The sequence below is a fragment of the Heliangelus exortis genome, chromosome 5 (genome assembly GCF_036169615.1).
Source record: "Heliangelus exortis chromosome 5, bHelExo1.hap1, whole genome shotgun sequence".
In the NCBI taxonomy this organism is placed as follows: Eukaryota; Metazoa; Chordata; class Aves; order Apodiformes; family Trochilidae; genus Heliangelus; species Heliangelus exortis.
In genome coordinates, this window is record NC_092426.1 from 13,983,789 (window position 1) to 14,004,234 (window position 20,446).

Below are 20,446 nucleotides of genomic sequence, written 5' to 3' on the forward strand. Positions count from 1 at the left end.
GCTGACAAACACCTTATGCAGCAATGCCACAACTTGACACTGATTCTGGTCACCCAAGGGTGAGCAGCAGCACTCCTGCCCTAGCGACTGCTCTTTGAAAGTGTCATGAAGTACTCATTGCTGGCTGCTTCTCCTGGGATGGGTCATACTTCTGCCCTTGGGTCTTTGAAAAAAAGAAAAAGTTTAAAAAAGCTTTTGTACTGTTAAGAGCTGAACTCTGGAAGTGAATCAGTTGGGAGGAGCCCTTTGACACCTTCACTACCTGGCTGAGCCCAGGAGCTCAGTTTCTTCTTCAACCAGAGGCTGTAGCAGGACACCTGCATAGCATCAGGACTGGGTTACTGATGTCTGAAGTAGCCATACAGTAGTAGCACATACAGAATATGTAATTTCCACAAAGCATGCTTCTAAAGAAAATAAAAATAAGAAGGAAAATAAGAAGGCAAAATGCACTATCCTATGTACATTGGATATGGCCCTCAGTGGGGCATGGTTCGCTCCTTCTTGGACCAAGGATGGGAAAGAAATCTTTCTCTCCCTTATTTTAGAATTTCCATGCTGCTTACTCATGTTAAGAAAGACTTGTGACTTAATAAGCTGCTTTCCCTCTGCAAAAGATAGCACTCTTTCCCTTAAAGAAGGAGTGGGGGGAGGCATTTTCTGTGTTTTGTATTGAGTGAGTCACATGTAGGAAGATCTGAATAATCTTAGGGGAAAAAAAACACACACAAAAAAGCCCACAACGAGGACATGAATTTCAGAGCATGTGCTTTTGTGTTATTCAGTATGACTGATAGGGAAGGATGAGGTTGAAGTTCAAGGCAAGTATGGAAGTGTAATTTCTCTCTGTACAGTCACAAATAAAATGAGTCTCAGCTCTACAGGATTAAATTAATTAAAGATGGATCTTGTGCTTGATACTAGTTTGATAGAACTAGAGTGTGTAGTGGTTGTATCATGAACATAAGTGGGTATCTCTAGTGGCTAGCTAGTATTTTCTTTATACTCATGAGTGTTTAGTGTGGCACACAAATGCTAACTGGTTTTATCACACAGTCATTATCGTATCTTCTTCCCTTTCTCTCTACTATTCAGGTGCTGCTGCTGCAAAATGATTTCATATCAATTAGGTTTCCATTTCCTTCAAGGGGCTACTGAAAGAACAGACACCTGTAATGCATGCAGTTAGACTTCAGATGCTCTGTATTTCCACTATAAGATGTTTTCTTTAAAACTCAGTGCCCAAAATTGCAAATGTTACCTAGGTATTTTTTTTCCAATTCAAAAAAAACAAAAACAAACATATATACACTGTACCTGGTTGTCTCTCTGTAAAATTTAGTTCTTATGACACACAATATATGTTGCAAGAAAAATTTTCTAAAGGTGACATAAAAGATAAAAAGAAAAGTTGAAAATAGATCAGATTTTTCATCCAGTGTAAAAGTCAAAAAACAGATAGCAAACAAGAACTATGAAGTTTCTGTTGAGAGCCAAGGCCTTTCATTAAGGACACACTAAAGATGACAGAGATAAGAAACTCGACCAAATCAAACAACTTTCAATCTCTTTTTTTCAGGGGGGGACAAGCTCTACTTTCTGTGTAATTTTATGGAATAAAATATATTTTTTTCCTCAAGCACATGAAATAATCCATTTGAGAGCAAGACTTCCAGCTGTACCTTCACATGAGTTCCTATATAACATTAAGGGGATCTGGCATTTGGAAGGTTAATTTTCTTATCAAAACTATACAAAATCCTAATTTTGCAGAGTAGCAATTTGGAAAAAAAAATCAGCAATGGGAAAATGTTGGTTATGCAGCACTAGACATTCAGTACTCAGGGGATCAATTATAAAAACACTCATTCAGCTATTTCTATTCAAATGAACACCTGAAGAGGAGGTCTCAATGGTTTTAAAAGTGTGTGGATATTACTGGATAAATGTTAGTCCAATAAAAGAGATCATCATCTGCTATTTGTGTGCATTTAAGTTGACACTAAAAAGATCTTTGTGGAATATTGCTGCTTCTTTTTCTTTTTGTGTGTGTGCATCTTTTATCTCATATTCCCTTAACACTTTGTGAACTGAAGAAAATAGACCAAATGAGCTGTTCCTTAAGATTAAAGGGGCAGCATTTAGTTGAACACACCTGACTGTGGAAGGAGTCTATTTTCCTCACACTTATGAATATGTAATGATGTGCTTGGAGGCACAGTCACGAACCCCTAATAAGAATTCACGAGTCTGTGTTTGAAAACAGACATTTGCATTTGCCCTCCGGTCACAGTACATGGGTCATTCTTATTCAAAAATTTATTTGCTTTATTTTTCTATTCCCCCTCCCTTCCCTTCCCACCTAAAAATATTTTCTCATTTCTAGGTTTTGTTTTGAGAAAAATTAAAAAGAGAGGGCTAAATCCCTCTTGAACATTCAGGATTCAATTAGAGTGAGCTTATTCAGGGATACATTTATTTGTGCAAGTGAAAAACTCCATTGTCTGATTTGAGGAAAGAGTATTTTTCAATCTCATGAATGCACTTGCTTTATCAAAGCATTTGTCAGGATTTGAGAAGAAACAAAAAAATTCCTACATCGCTGTGTAATACAGTATTAAAAAAATTAAAATTGGGAGTAAAGTAATAGAAATAAAGTGATCTAGAATAAGGATACACTTCATTAAATTGCATAAATACTTATGAAAAGCTACTGCCAAGAGAAAAACAACAAAGCATCATAAACATTAATATAGTGAGCTAATCAGTGGCATGTACCAGACTACCAGCTTTGCAGGTATGGTATCCAGGTGGGGAAGAACAGGCTGTGGAAACTGATACTTAATGAGGATATTACATTTATCTTAAAATTTCTTGTATAAAAAGCTGCTCTGAAATACACTCAGAGTCATATAGTTTTTTTACTTTCTAAACAGCATGTTGTAATTTCAAATTATCCCCAGGATTTTGCTAAGGTTTTTTTAAATCCCCTTTTTTCAGTTCTTTCTAATTCCCTCTTTTTTTTAAAAAAAGCAAAAAACAAAGGAGTTAAATAAGAGAGAGAAAAGAAAAAAGTGGAACGGAGAGAGTAAACTTGCAGCTCTTTATCCATTATCTGAATCACAACAATCAAAGAATTAGGCCTGTTTGCCAAGAAAAAAAAAAAGCAAACACAAAAAACCAAAAAAAGATATTTAAAGCAAACAAACAAACAAAAACCCAAATAAACCCAAACAAATTCATTTGCAGAGAATGGAATTGCTGAACTGCTGCAAATCCCCATAAACAATTTCCAGTGCTCACCATCAAATCCCCATATAAACACCTACACATTCTACAGCAGTATTAAAGATTTCATCATCGCTTTGCTAAGGGTCAGTGGAAGTTAAATACCTATCCCAAGGCATGGGAGGATTTCAAAACATTCAGAAGTTGCTAATCTCTAGTGATGCTGGAGTTTATGATGCTGCTGAGATAGCTCTCGGTGTGGCACACAGGCACACAGATGAACACCTATGGTCCAGGTACACCCTCAGTACATGCACAAACACATGTGCACACACAGACACATTCTCACAGAGCCTGAATCGATTACTGTTTACTACACATTTTCTAGTTTTACGTTACTGTCTCAAGTGTGACTTTGGTAGGAAAAAAGAGCCTATTGTGAGCGCGGTAGCCGAGGAGCAGACCCTGATTTTAGGTCTAACAGTGACACCTGCAGTCAAGCTGCCCGCGGTAGCACACAAACGTCTCCCCAAAAAAGAGAATCATACAAATCTCCTGCTTAATTATCCACGTGTACCTCAAGTTTGCCTCTCCCATTGGCAGCACAATCAGCTTTCACACCAGCATGAATCAGCTTTTCCCCTTCTAAACCAAACAGGCTGTCATAAAAGGTATAAATAGCCCAGAAAAGCTTCCTTGAGCTGCTGGGTGGGAGTAGAGCTGTCCATACACACACATACACACAGATCTCTCCTCCAGAAGCAGGCATTTCAGCAGAACCACCTGCATGTCTGAAAGGCTCATCTCCACGTTTCAAAGATTTAATCACTTTTCTGTTACTCACAATATAAAGCACTGCATTCTGTATGAATAAGGAGTAGATAACCCAATGGTTTTGATGAATCCCCTTCATTTTCACTGCTCCCTCCATGGCTCCACGTAGCAGCTGGTGAGTGCCAGCATCGTGGTTGCTCTGTTCCCCTTCTCTCCCAGACAGTCAGGGAGTTTTCACTTCTTCCCCATTATTTAAAGCACTTAGGTTTTTTGGGCTTGGGCTGCTTTGTCAATTTTTTAAAAAAGCTATGCTTTGATTACTGCTCATAAGGCTGCTTGTAGAGGCCTGACTGTCCAGTTAAAGCAAATAATAAAGTCTAGATTTCTTTTTTACTATTCCCACAACTTGTTGTTTCTTTGGCTTCTTCCTTTGTAAGAGAAAAAAAGATCCTCATTCTCTCTTAAAAGCAGAAGCTGCAACGAAAATGTAAATCTTACTTTGCTGTAAGATTTTTTTTTTTAATCTTTTGACTCACTTCCACTACAACAGTTTCTAACCAAGATCAGTACTCATATTTCACCCAAGCAGCAGGTATGTGGATTTAATTTAGAGCTCCTACTTCACCATGTAAGCATCTAGAACCTTGCATACAAATGTTTGTTCACATGAACAAAAAGATTTCTTTATAACTTTTGTCAATACTCTGCTGATCACTAGTTCAGTAGCAGATGTTCTGTGCTTAATGGTGCATATACAAGAAGCATCCCTAATCCCTAATGAACTTCTTATCTCTAAATATATACAAGATAAGCTATCTAAACTCAATTTATCAACTGTGGTATTAAATCTACCAGAACCAAACAATGAAAGAATATAGTTAAACCAAACACCTGTTAGTAAAAAACCCAAAGAATCCTAGTAAAACAAAACACTGCTAACCATAGATCAAAATAAATCTGATACAATTCTACAGAAATTAACTTCTATTATCAATGCATCTCAAACCCCCATGTCTTCATTTCACAAGTGCATACACATAGTTTTAAACTCCTCTCATTTTGTTAGCACCACACTCAGTCACAATTCACTGTAGAGGACTTAGTTGTCATCAGATCAGACTCTTTTAACTGCACGTGAATGCAGATGGATCCATTATGGGATTTAAGAGAAGTTCACACACACAAAAAGCCAGAGAAAGTAGTGTCATCTGCTGGTTAGATTACAGAACCTGGCAGCATAGTTTGTGGTGCAGAGGTCCTGGCTAAATCACCACTTCCCTTTGTGACCACAGAACTTGGAGAGAACATTTGCACTTTCATTCACAACTGGGACTGTGAGTCTCCGACTCTCAGGCCCAGTCCATGAGCTCCTCAGAATTAACCCCTCCTGTTCCTGGACCATGCAGGGAAGAAAGCAGAGGAAGCTCTGGGGCAAAGGACAAGAACACCCCTGCATTCCCCAGCTGTCCCTGGTGCAAGTCCCCAGGTGAGACTCATCCCCAGACCATTGCCTTCCCATTCACCCTCAAGGACTGGAGCAGCCCTTCAGGTGAATTCTTAGAGCCAAGTTATTGCAAATCTGAAATTGTGTCTCCCACAGCAGGGGCTGGGCAGTGGAGACCCCAGTTTGCTACACAAATGACCTCTTCCAGTTTAGTCTGTAGATTTGATCTATGGGCAAACTCCCCCAGTCTAGCAGGCCAAGGGAGGAAATTTCCTTCTCTATATTCCTCCTTTCATTTCCTTTTATTTGCATTGGAGCTGGATATCGAAGGACCATCAAGAAGCCAATTTCTTTTTCTTTAGAAAAAGTGCTGAAATTTGGTGCAAGGAAAAGCCTGTGACATCTCACAACCACACATCATCTGTAAGTAATGGAAAATAAGCATTGCCTTGACTGCAGCCAGCAAATGCATCTTGCATTTAACAATAACCTGACAACAAAAATCTGGACATGATATTTACTTCCACACAAGTGTTTCTTGGAATAATTGACTATCTTTGAAGACTTACAAGTAAATTTACAGGGATCAGGAAGGGGCAAGTTACACCCGCACCCACAAAACAGATGGACGCCTGCCTGATGGGTGTGACCTGCTCTGCTGGATAACTCCACTGTATTCCAGAGGGTTCTTTTCTACTTTCCCTGCACTCCCCTGCCCTTGCTTATTTCTCATTCCCTCAAGCATGAAGAAAATCATCCAGTACCTGTTACATACCAGGGACGCTAAAATTCCATGTTGTTCAACATCTAAGATCAAAAAGTAGCATTAAAGATCTTTTAGCTTTGAAGAGTTTCATCAAAAGTACAACATAAAAACCCAAGCAAAATTGTTGACCACCTTCTCAGTAACAGTGGCATGTAGAAGAGGAAAATTCCAGTTCAACACAAGAGAAGGGCACCAGTTTGGGACCAAAGAAGGTGATGGAAAGTTTCCAGAGAGGTGAGTTTTTATGATGCATTTTGTGACATCTCCCTGTGTTTTCCTCAGCTTGCGCTCCTGGTATTGTCTTATTACCTTGGGAGAAGTGTTACAAAATCACCACATTATAAAGAAAAAAAGAAAAAAAAACAAGGAAAAATATAATTTTAAAAGAAAAGGCTATGCATATGCAAAGTTGATTCAAATGCTTTCAGATTGCACCATAGAAAAGCTGTGGCCTAGTTTTTGAAATACATTTTTCACTTTATTTTGCACACAGCTGGGTTTATATTGGCACTCGCACTAATATGCAAAATGCAGTATCTTGTATTCATGAATGACTCTTTATAAAATGCCAGGAGGGCACCTGCTTTCTTTTCTTTAAGTCTATATCATGACAAAGAAGAAGCCTGTATTAATGGCCAACTTCCAGCTCTGACCACAGCCTGGAGGGATTTATGCCAGCTGTACACAGGTTTGGAAGTAAACAACATGCCCCGGTCAAAAGGAGTTCCTTACACTCCATGGAAAGAGACTGCTAATGAGACACAACGTGCTGAAGGAGGGAGTGCATGTCAGCACTAACCATGTACAGAGCTGTTACAACAAAGCATATGTGCACTCAAATGCATTGCATACACCCTGGTCCTATCCAGTGTGTTAAGTCCAGTATATTATATACATCCTCCTGCATGGGTATAGACACACTACCAAAACATCTTAGGGTGTTGGGAAAACTAATTAGAGATACCCTGGACAGGTGTAGGTGGTGGGATTTCTTTTTAAAACAACGAAGTTGCATCGTATCTCAGAGGCTTAAACGTCAGGCTAATGAAACCACTCGTCATCTTAAGAAGCTGCTTTGTCTGTCCACCAAATCTGACAGGATCTGTGTGTGCTGAACTTCAGATCATGATGCAAACCTCACCTCTCCCCCTAAAATCAGAACAGCGTATATGAGAAAGGTTGACTGATAGAGAAAGATTATTCTTTAATGTAGAAGCAATTAAGCATGTACTTGAGAAAAAATGTTTCTAAATGAGATATGGACAACAAATATTAGAGCAATTTCATAGATATTTGTGCAGATACTTAGAACTCCAAATAGGAATTTTCAGAATTAGACTCCTTATGTGGTCATGTTAAATAAATTTAGAAATTCAGCTCTTGCCTATAAACTGGAGTTGATAAAAAATGTATTGCAATCTTCCTACATAAAATTTATTCAACTTTTCTACACCGTGCAAGATTGTTCCTGCAATGTGCTTTCTGCTTCTGATTTTGATTAACTCTTTTTCCTGACTAAACAAGGGAACCACAATAATCTCAGTGTGCACTTTTGAGGTACACAAGGTACTGTAAGGTCAAATGAGCTTAGGTTTGATGAGGATGCTATTGAGCTGATAGCTTCCCATCATTACTGTCCTGTATTCCATGTACCATTTGATTGCCAGCATGAAAACAGCTGTCTTTCACCAGGTATCAACCTACATACTTTGTCAAATGTAAAAAGAAACTGAAAAGTAATGGACATGATATAGATAAAATTAAAGCATGTGTACAATATTACATCAAATTCCCTAACCAAACCGTCAAGAAAATTAAAATATATGAAAATAGACCTGCATTTGTGACCAGTTCTTCAAATAGTAATATCTTCCTTCCATTTCTGAACTCCAGACTAAAGCCATATCCTTACTCCTGCATCAGGAACAGGCAGAAACAAAAAAGCAGGAGCATCATTAACTGTGAAACAAAACAGTTGTTAAACTGAGCTGCATTCACACATTCAGCCTTGTCTCCCAACTCTCTGCAGCAGCCTGCAAAATGCTTGACACAAAATGCTTCGCCACTTCCATCAGCTATCAGAACAATTATAGGTCTTTATTCCTGGACCAGTATACTGCATATAAGTCTTCCCTCAGAAGTTAATTTGTAACTTTCTCTGAAAGATGGAGTTTGCAATGAGAGATGCAAGTCTAGCAACACAGCATCTGCAGCATTCTGCTTGGATCACAGCAGGATAGAAGGACATTGTTAACTGGTTTTTCATCTAATAAAGATATTTTGATACAGAAAGCAAAATTTTATCAATTAATTATCATTGAACTCACTAGCAGTATTAACTATTTTACTAGCAGCAAGAAGAATCAACACAAGGCAATGAGTTTTACACTGTCACATACTAAAAGAACTCAAAAACCATTTTATGCACTGAAAGAACTCTGAGAAATAGTCATCCACCTTTTCTTAAGGCCAGACCAATGTCCCCCGAGAAGGTAATGCCCTCAGATGATGCACTATTCTATATATACACACTCTTCACATAGTGTGAACAGCAATCCAGATTTCTCCATTTTCAACCTAGCACCCAAAGTAAGGATGTGCGTTCTTCATTTGGGTGACAAAGTAGATCCATTAAAGTTCTGATGAAAAACAAACCAGTATAAAAACTACTAAGCCTAAGCTCCTGTGAGATCTATTTCCATTTTTCTTTATTTTCTCATCCATATCTCATTTCATATTTCTATATCATATTTCTACTCCATATTTCTTCTAATCCCATTTCTGTTACAGAGTATTTTTAAAGTATTGCACAGCCTCTCCTTGGATGCAGAGATGCAGAGAACTGAACCACAAAGAGATGAGGTTTACACATCTTAATAGACATTAAGTAGAAGCAGGAACTAATAAACAAACAGAACTACAGTTCTGAGTAATAACTTTTTTTTTTCTTTTTTTTTTTTTTTTTAATTCATTGGGCTGAGACATCTGATTTAAATCTGAGATATTTAAACCTAGCAACTAGAAAGGAGAGTCAGAAAGCTCATTTTCTACCTCTTCTCTCCACTGCTAAATTACTAGGTGACCTTGGGCAAGACAACTACTCTGTATCTTCATTTACCCATCTAAACCATACCTGTTGTATTTATTTAGCTCACAGGTGCATCAAGAGGCTTAATTAATATTTGGAAAAAGCTCTGAGATCATCAGATGGAAGGTGCTTATGTAAGTCTAAAATATTATAAAGTCAATGAGAAAAAAATGGCTAGATGCCAAGAGAGTCAATTGGACAAACGGCTTCTCCTATCAGTATTGTCCATATTTCAGTTTCTGTTTTATCAGTGTTTAAATAAAGTTTCATGCATGTTCCACTGTGTACAGAAACAGTCACCAATTCGTAGATCTGAAAACAGTTGGGAAGTTATAAAAGAATTCTTAGGAAGACACGAATTACACTGTGACTCCAACACAAAAGTCATTTCCCCACAGTGGTTGTATACTCTAAAAAATTCCCAGTGGCAGTCAGGAGCACGTACACAGAGTTTAGCATTTTTATATACTGTAATTTTTTGATTAATGGACACTGGGAAGCATCTTCCCTTGACTGTTTTATGAGGAAGAGCCTGGAATTTAATATCTGCAAGCACATAACCAATGCCTAAATAAATAAGAAACTCCCCTCTCCCCATGGATCCTAATGCTATAGCATCTTGGTCACTGCTATAAACTCCTTCACTAAGGAATTAGAAATAATGCCAACATCCCAAGTAAACTCTATTCCTTGGCTGACCGGTTCCCCATTATTTTCCTCCCAAACTGACAAGAAATAGCCTTGCCTTGCAATTGCTCAGTAAAACAAGAAAAATACAAAATATAAAGCAGAAGATAGGAGGCTAAGCTTTAGATATTCTGAGGGGCCTTTGACAGACACAGTCTTGGATAACAAGAGATTAAAAATGTGGATAATAACCAAAGCGTTATAGGCAAATGTTCAGTGCTGCAGACATTAATGTAACTCCCAATTATGTTTCAGTTTTGCTGCCTCAGTTCAGTCCTCCCGGTAGAAGAAAGTAGGAGGAGTTTTAAAATACCAGGACTCTTTTGAAGGGTTCAGGAAGTAAACTGGAAATAGTGGAACCTGCTGAGAAGATCTGAGGGAAAATGGGATTATCATAGGGCACAACCTACTCAGTCATACAAAGTACAGACACTTGTTTGCAGATGAAGTCACTCAGCTTAGAAGTAGTTGTCAAAATGAGTGCTACACGGGTCCATGTTATTTTCAGTTTTTATTCCACAGTGCTGCACAGGCTGACCCTCAAAAGGTCCACTCTTTGCTTAGACCAACTTCTATAAACCATGGCAGTGCTTTTCTGCAATGCCACGCTCACTGGAGCAGCAATGCAATACCTTCTGCTGCTCTGTAACACTGAGATGATTTGCTTTCATCTGGACCTGTCAGGCATACTACATTAAATAGAAACTCTAAAATTAAATAGAAAAAAAGCAGTAGGTTATTGTTGCATTTACTATGTAAACTGGCTTTCAAAATTAAGTTTTCTTTTAAAAATTGAAACCCCTTTACACTTATGATTATGAAGAACCTAAATGCCCCATTGAACCTATGAACAGCCCCATATAATGGCTTCTCCAATTTACAGACAAGCTTCCATATGAAAGCAACTGGAGCCTGGACAACTGGAAAAATTCATATTGTATGAAAAGAAAAGAGAAGCCAGTCTTCCAAACATGTCCTCACCTGTTCTTGCTCAGAGGGTGAGACAGACCACCACAGATGTGCATCATTACTTTGTATCATCAGAAGCTGAAAAGTAGGGTGGCAGAAGTTTATGCTCAGATACCCTATGCCAGATATACACTGTACCAATGTATCACTGAGCTACAAAGCTAGCAGGCCATACATAGAAAAATGGAGTGAGGAAAACATGATTAAACAGCTGATAATTGGAATAACAAACAAATACAGTTTTTAGGATTTAAATCTACTTTTCCTGGGGGAAAAAACACCACATGCAGGTCTGTGTGTTTATGTAAAACAATTTTTTTTTTTAAAGGCAAAATAGGACGATTCTTGTTTTCCTCTATTGAGAGGCTGTTCTAATAGGATGTACAGAAACCTTTCCTCTTTCATATGATGCCTTAGAACTAATTTACAGCAGGATATAAAAAGATGATATATCTGATACAAAACAAGGACTGGGAAACTAGAGTATGAGTTTCAAGTGGTGTATGATTCATGCTTACTGCAAAATCCAATGGAGTAATTTTAAAGCATCTTCTATATGAGAATTTTCAAATGTTAACATTCAGTATTTTTAAGTCTGATAATCAGTAATCTCATTTCATATACAAGAAGGCTAAAGCACAGAGTCAATAGCCCTGTCAAGGTCACAGATACACAAATCAGGATTAGAAATCAGGTTTGGCTTTGCAGAGAGAGAGAGTCTAACACAGTGCTCCCTACCCTAGTGACAAGTTGAGGTTGGTTTGGGTACATATTGTGTATCATTTGTCCTCATCTAGATGCATTCACGTATCTCTAAAATAATATGCCAACTCATTTTTAAGAAACTAAAACACTACAGTTATTTATAACAGGAAACATCTATAACACCAAAATGAGTTGTTACAACTGAGGACGGCACTGATGATATGAGGCGCTGGTGGAACACACAGGAATGGACAAATCTTTCTCCCAATTCTTTGAAAAATTTTGTCTGTAGTCAGGCTAGACATGATGGATTCAGTTTGATGCATAAGAGTGGGTGCCCAAAATAAAAATTAGTAGTGTGAGGTAACATAAAATTTTAACATACCAGAACATTAAACAGTAGAAAACTAGAAGCCTACTTTCATAAATGAATGTTCAGATTACCCTTAAAAAACTGACGGGACAGAAAGGGAAAAATAAACTCCTAGCAGTGTTTGTAACAAATCAAAGAGTGTGACTTCCATGCATTTTTTTTTTTTTAAGTACAGCCTATAGTAAATCAAATGTAAAAGTATTCCATAAGCTAAAAAACTCACAAAGGCCTAATGCCACTAGATCCAACTTTCCACTTTGACTTTATCTGCAAAGACAGAACATCTGGCGTGCTTCTGGCTAGACAGGTCCTATTAAGAGCAACACTACTGAGACTATGAACCAATTCCTACTGCTTTAAAACAAACAAATACAAGAGTGAGTTAGTTTATACCCCTATGACAAAAAAAAAAAACAAAAAACCAAACAAAAAACAACAATCTTCTTAGGTTACTATAATCGGTTACTATAATCATAGTTAATTAACACACAAGATTGTTCAGAATTAAGTATTAATTTTCATAAAATAAAGTCTGGATAAAAAATCATTTTTTAAAGTAGCTTCAGTCAAGGAGCAAAATTGAAAAATGGTGAAGAAATTCCTCATGCCTATATCAAGTACTAGAAAAGCATTAGTACATCAGCTCAACGTTTTGTTATTCATAGCAACTATTACAGAAGATAATGTATATAGATGTACATGTAAAGTCAAAGACTTGTAGGTTAAAGCCACTGCACCTTGTCCTAATGCTACACACCCTTGAAAAAGTTCCTCTCCATCTTTCCTGTAGGTCTCCTTCAGGTACTTAAAGGCTGCACTCGTCTCTAGGCTGAATACATCTACCCCTGTTAAGCCCAACTATCTCAGTTTTTCAAATTTCAACCCCACCTTCTTTCAATTTATCAATATAAAATGATCTACTGTCACTTAAAATGTGATCCAATCAAAGGTACTGATCTCTCTCCAGTAAATATATTAAAAAACAAAACACTGAAGTCTGGACTACAGAAACTGCTTTTTAAGTTATTGTTCTTGATACGGATTGTGAGGATCTTATCTACATACAAGGACCAGACGCTACAAGAAAAAAATAGTACTCCTAGATAAGGTACTGCATTTAGTAGCCAGGGGTCATTGGTGTATAGAAAATCCACACAGTTCTGGACAAAGATAAAAAATCACCAGAATAATTGCTAATTTTAATATACTATGGGAGCAGATGGCCTAAACTATTAACTGTTTTATCAGTCTTACTGTTTCTAGTATTGTGATGCATTAAAAAAACAACAACAAAAAAAACCCAAACCAAACAACCAAACAAAACAAAAAAAAAAACCCCACAAAAAAAAACCCCATTATAAACTGTGGCTGAGACATGAATGACTCCATCTGGGAATCTGGGATTGCAATCTGGGAATCACTCCATTCTGGGCTTTTGTGATTCCACCCATGTGACTAACCTGAATCAAGTTCATGACAGGGGAGGCAGGTTGGCAGGGAGATCCCTACAGAAGCTATTACCTAGACTGAGTACATGATTAATGCATTTGTTTCCCATAAAACCAAAAAACGTTAAGAACAAGAGGCCTCTGTTTCACTTTGCTGAACCAGACCAATGAAATATTTTACAAGTCCTAGCAGCTCATTCACAAAAATTTCAGAACTTACCTACACCAGCCTTTACACTGCTGCTGAGACTGCATTTGTTCTCAAGGCGCCTTATTTTTATTTTTTTTTAAGAATTGTATGAAGATCCTTAAAAAAAGGAAATCTCACTTTAAGAATGCAAGATAAAAAGCTAATAAAAATCCTTCAGATAAGCTGCAGCCTCTTCTCCCCAGGCTCTGAAGAGGCTTGGCACGGTGTCCAGGCACGGCCAGCTCTCGGCTGGGGGCACCGTTCTTGGCTGTGAAGGCAGAGCGTGCCCTCTGTCACTCATGGCGAGCAGTCCTGTCCAACTGTCTCTTTTCAACAACTTTATCATCAATCTCTTTATTAACAGCTCCACTGCAGACTGAGAAGGCAAACAAGGAGAGTGCGCATGCCAGATTTCTGGAAGGCACAGAGCATCAGACACCACACAGGGCAAGGTTTCAGTAAAGCTGAAGCACAAACTCTTACGTGCTCTTCTGTGAAGAATCACGTTTGCTGTGCCTACTTAGAATCAAACTCCGAACTGGGGAGAGGAATCCCCCCCTCAACTCCAGTTTTATTTTAACACCAGTTGAAATCCCCAAACAACGAAGGGCATGGGATCCACTATTCCATACAACTTTAAGACTTTTATCTGCTTAGTGATTACCCCAACAGAAGCAAACATAACAGAAAAAAAATCTTAGATGAATTGAGAAGTTTGAATTGATGTGTAGATTTTAAGCATGTAAAACAGTTACTTAAATAGCCCTCTTGAGGAAATTCACTAATAAAAATAAAAACATAAAATACATCTAATAAAGAAGGTGTGCTAGCGTGCAAATAAGATGGACAAAAAGACATTTGTAAGCTGTCCAGCATTTGAGTGGGCCAGTTATTATGGGGCAGTTTAAATGCATTGGCTATTTTCTTAAGTTAGTAAATAAATGCTGCTTTCCTTACACAAGTTGGAGTTTTTACCATCTTGCACCAATAGTAATTTTCCTCTTTATTCTTTCCTACTTGCTTGGATTCTTGGCTCTTGTTTGAGTACAGTAATGTACTGGGGAAAAAAAAAAATTATATCATATATTATATTATACCATTAAACAGGTTTTTCCCAACAATTAGTATGCTGTTGACTTTTTCTAAATTCACTATCTTCAAAATTTATGAGGTAAAAATTTAATGAAGTGTGTAGGACACTGTCATTTTTAGTTTATTCTAAACAATCCATTAGAATACACAGGTCATAAAAATATTGAGAAGGTCATTAAAAAAATCCAGAAACGCTGAATGGGAATTGTGATCTGGTTAAGCCATTATATCTGGGAGCAAGAAAAAAAAAAAGAAGTTACCTAAAGATAGCATTCCAGAATTTAGTCAGAACAATACAAATATGCCTAAACTTTATTTAAAAATCATTAGAGTGTAAATATCCAAAAAACAGATGGGACATCCAGTTGATCGTATTATCTTTCTCATAATAAAACAGGCTGTCTGAAGTTTGATATCAAAGTTCACATTGTTTTGGTGATGATAGCAGATGTTTGATGTTTGTAGATATTTCAAATTATTAGTTTGAACTTTGTAGACGTTACAAACTGCATCTGCCTCTATCAACAAATCAAAGATGTTTTGTTTCTATTGAACAGATCCTTAATTCTACTAAGATCATTAAAGTAAACTAAAAATGGTTTATTACCAAGGCTTTTGCAGTAGGAACACCAGGTCTTGAAAAAAAGTGAGCCTATCAGGTACTCAGCTAAAATATGTGTATAGAAACATTTGTGAGTGCAATACTAAGACCGTTTTTAAGTGAATTTTTTTTTAAAGTACTGTTCATCCACAATGATGCCAAAAAGAGGATAAAGCATAACAAAGCTACTTGACTTGCATGTTCATTAAGTTACATAAATTATGCCAGGATCACTTCAATATGCAGAAATCCTTTTCTACAAATGCACGCAGCTTTCAAAAAAATAAAATAAAAATACTCTGCTTTCTCAGTAAATACCATAGTAGTTTTTATGTTTAAGTACAGATTATGGCTTAGTAACATGTAGTGTCTTCTTGCTATATCGAATTATTTTTGGTTACTCTAGAAGCAGAGGAACTCTGTTTTAGCCTTTAGTGTTGATTAAAATCCATTCTCTCATGAAGATGCATTTACTGTCCATCAACAATAAAAGAACAAAAATAAATACACTAAGAAATAGTATGCATAGTACCTACATCAAGGAAGCACAACTTCAGCTACAACACATCAACTCAAAATGTCCGATTTTAATCGGTATGTCTAAAAGCCATCTGTTAGAACCACAGCTTACTAATGTTAATTATTTTGGCTACAACAGTAATTTTTAGCTTCTTGTTTGGAGATCCTTATGAGTCCATGAACTTACTTCTGGAGGTTCATGATGGGTAATTCAGCAAAACAAACCTACAGAAGTCTATCGCCAGTAGACTTAGAAACACTGAACAAATATTTTTGTATACCTACTAGCAGACTTTTATTAGCTGGAGTAAATAAAAGAGTAGTTAAAGCAAAAAACATCAGCTGTGACAAAAGGGAGATAGGATGAGCAAGATATAAAGATGAATTTTTTCTAAATGAGACAAGCAATCACACACTATGAAGAATATATAAAACACAAAAGTTTATTGTTTTAGGCAGTAATATGAAAACCATCATCATCAGTGGTCTTAGAAGTTAAAGAAACTTTAAACAGGTTACTCACATCAAGTATTTGGAGGACTGGGCTCATGGTGATACAAATCAATCAAGTGATGCACCGCTACTTGTGATTTTTACTTTTCAGTACAAGCTCAAACTATGTGACAAGAAGAGAAATAGTGCCATCTACTGATGTAAGAAAGTCACTTGCAAAAGCAGCAACATGCCAACACTGTTGCAACTTCTCTATCCAAAAATTGGAGTTCAAACTTTTAAAGAAAAGAGTATAGCCCCAAACTGTTCATGCACATATTTCCTCTGGTTCTGTCAGCTTTTAATAATTTAAGATTTTGAGAGAGACTCCTGATCAGGAGACAAGGAATGGACACTCTTAAAATGTTGGGGGAGATTTCTGGCAATTTACTCGTCCCTGCAAAGCTACCACCTTTCCCTTTTAACAAACTACAGCTTAACACCATTCTGATCATTACTTCCACTTCCTGTATCTATCATCATGCTTATTTAGAGACTATTAACTTATGATATTTCTTTTAGGCAGCGCCTTATTCTGTCCTAGTAGAAAATTTGAGCTAAGTATGAATTAAGAGAACAAATCCATTTTGTACATTCATTTTGTTTGTAGAACAAAAAACAAAACAAAACAAAACCAGACAACTCTGGGATTGTGCTGTTTTTTATTGTGTTTTCAATGGAGAAATACATCATCTGTTTACAAAATAGCTCTTGAAAAATACAAGGAGTACAGATACTATAAAACAAAGCAAACTCCAGTCATGAGACACTACGTACATCATGCGAAAGCAACAGTCTGATCTCCAGGTTATGAAAACTAGAATTAAAAAGTCACTATACAGAAAGGTTCCAAGTTTCCAGCTTGGTAAAACTTGGGTGCAGTTACATGAAACGTTTAATAAAATGAAAAAGATTTTTCTGATGTGTAAACAAAATGACAAGACTAAATTTGTGCCTGGCAATTTCGATCTAAACTCCATAGCTACACAAAATACACAGACACCTTGTACACTTCAACTGTTAATATAACCTTCTTTGGGGGGTGGACAACAGCAGGCTGCACAGGGCAAGGAAAAGAGAAATATTGCATACTAGACATCTTAGACAAATGGCAAAAAAACCCCTTCAGTTACTGCACAGCCTAAGTAAAAGATAAGCTACACTCTGACTTTGGAGAATTAATTTAGAAGGATAAGGGGGAGAGTGTAAGTAATTTAATTTTAACATGAAAGATGCACATGTAATAGAATGGAACACAATGGGAAAAGGGAATTCATAAAACATGCTAATCAAAGTATGGGAAGTATGATTTGACATCCCACATATTTCAGATTTAAGAAATAGTAACATGAAGTTTATCTACATCTGGTATTACTGTTGGTATCCTTCATGTTCCTCAAATACTGCTGTTCTTTGCCATGAGAGAGGCAGTTCTTTTAAATGAAAAAGTTGCTACTTTTTGATAGGACTACAAGAACAAAAAATAGGAGCAAGAGAACTTACAGATGTCAAGTGCTTACTAGAAATAGGATTTTTAAAAATGCAGTGTTGCTTAGTATGTAAAACTATTTCTGATGAGCCATCTAAAAATAAAAAGGTTAAAATTCTCAGGGAAAAATCTTTTGCCTTTATTTAAAATTTGAAGTTTTTAAATGCATACAGGACTTGTATGGAGTGTACAGAAATCATCTTATATTTAGTGATTCAAAGGCCATCAAAACAGGTGTTATATTTCACAGGCACAATATTTACTTATATGCTTTAGTCATGGGACACATTTTTAAATTTGTGCCTACAGGCCACAAGGTATTATGATTAGAGGCAAGGGGGAACCCAAATGAATACACAGCTTTTTTTTATTTTGTGTAAATAACTGTTGTCCTATATGGTGCATACAAGATGCAATTAAAAAAAAACAAAACAAAAACCAAACCCAACATTAAATGCAAAAGCTTTTCCCAAGAAATAAAAGGATCAAAAAGGGAATAAGGAGTTTGATTAGCTCAAAGGAAAGTTTATCTGCTGTCTGATTGCTGATCTGTATGCACCTTAAAACAACCCCACAAAACAAAGTAGACCACATCCTAATCATGTCCCACCAATACCAAAACTTCCCAATTACTTCCTCAACTTATAACCTCAAGATTTGACATTTTAAAGGCTTACTGCTACTTGATGGCAGTTGAACTAGATCTACTATACACTTTGTTTTCAATGTATAGTAGATCATAAAATGTCATCCAATTTGCAGATTACTACTATTGAAGAGTTTCCTCAATAAAATGAAAGTGTATCAGCTGAAGAGCTAAAATTAGTCATACTCCAATAAAAAAATACATAAAAGTGCATTTAAGGGATTCTTATGCCAGTTTTATCTCAATTTTGAAACAATGCATCAAACAAATTCAATCAGAATGTCAAATATGGCTACAAATAGTGTTCATGTTTTTTAAAGGCAGTAATCCTTTGAAATATTTAATGCAACTGTTGCTAACACATTAATTGTACTCCTGGCTTCACATACTAACCTGGACTTCCAACCAAGTGGTGATTTTAGCCCAGAAAGGGAAGTGCACAAAAATACCTAAATCCATTTGCAATTACGTTCTAGTCTTGCACCCTCCGTTCTCCTTTTTTTTTTCTAGCATTAGAAGACAACAGGTTGAGTTGGCAGATACTGTTTATGGACCCCTGAGGTTGTTTTTACCGGTTCAGTCTCAATTTTATCGAATTCTTGATAACAGGAATAGGATTTGCAGGGAGAGCAGGGATATCCGAAAGGTCTGTACTGGGCGTTTTCTGTAAGGAAAAGAAGTTTGGCTGTATTTAACTCTGGAAGCATCAAAAGAAAAACATTGTAGTAATTGGCAGCAACTTTCAAAAATAAGATCTTTGGAAGAGTTTTCAGGAATGTACTAAGGATCATTACAAATTCAAACTATAGAAGCAGATATTTACTTTGCCTACACAGACCATACTTGAACAAGGAAAACTTGTTCAAGAGTCTCTTTCAAAGTTTACATTCCTTTTTTCAACAAATGCAAGAATTTAGGAAGTGCTGCAGATAAAGCTTAGTCTACTAATTAATTATAATAAAACATAATATCCACATAACAAGGGTGCTCAATTGGTGACACCTATGAACTGATCCACACGTTTGGCATTCAAAAAATCCTTTGAGCAATTCAGAGTTAAGCCTCAGCTCTCATGGATAAATGATCAAAAACTGTGCCAAATACAACATATGTGTCTGCATACATCCACATTTTGGAGTGTTTGAAAGCTCTTTACAGTCAAATTTCCAAGTTTTCACATGGGTTTAGTTTTACATGAAAAAGGTTCAATTAACTCTAAAACAGTGCTACATAACTGGGTTAAGAATTTCACCTTGAAAATAATCTGAATGCTTTTTTCTCACTTAAGACTTAAAATCCCATTGAGCAAAATTATATCTAAAGCCAGATAAAGGAAAACACAGGAAAGGGACATTCTCAAGATTAAGTGTGATTCATTAATTTCTGAAATACTTAACAAGCTTTTATTACTGGATTGTTGAGGTTTTCTTTAAGTTTAATTATTTCTCTTTCACTACAGCAGGTTATTTGCCATCTCAATAATGCAGTTATTATCCATTACTTGCCCTGATTTATCAGAAAATATTTTCCCCTGTTATGAATGTTCAAAATGGATATTAGGTATATTTGATGCATGGGAAAAACTGCATTAGAGTGACTGCTCTTAACTATTGTTTTATTAAAAGGAAATTAATCAAATTAATGCTGACTGATGTAGTAGCAAAGCACAATGCAGAGAGGACTGAGGGCAAAATAGCTTTGATTTCCCGTCTCTGCACTGCCCCAAGTAGCACACTTTGTTTGGTGCTGTCCTGGGATTTAATGTTTGTTTCCTGCAACATGAGCAGTGTTCTAAACAAAGCCAACGAGAACATTAAAAAAACAGCAGAAGAGGGCCACCATTTTTTTGCAGTTTCCAGATAACTTTTGCTGAAGTAACAACTATACAATTTGTAAAAAACTACAAAAAGCTTTTAAAATCATCCCTCAACAAAA

General features: G+C 36.6%; 1 protein-coding gene across 4 annotated transcripts in view; it reads right to left on the bottom strand.

The window, feature by feature from the left end:
* Positions 1–17,021: 17,021 nt before the first annotated feature.
* Positions 17,022–20,446, bottom strand: part of PAPOLA (poly(A) polymerase alpha) — a 42,817-nt gene continuing 39,392 nt past the window's right edge. For all 4 annotated transcript variants that reach the window (XM_071745664.1, XM_071745663.1, XM_071745661.1 and 1 more), the window contains exon 22: positions 17,022–19,175. In XM_071745664.1, coding sequence (XP_071601765.1) covers positions 19,080–19,175 — 96 coding nt within the window. In that variant the 3' untranslated portion in view covers positions 17,022–19,079. The remainder of the gene's footprint in view (positions 19,176–20,446) is intronic.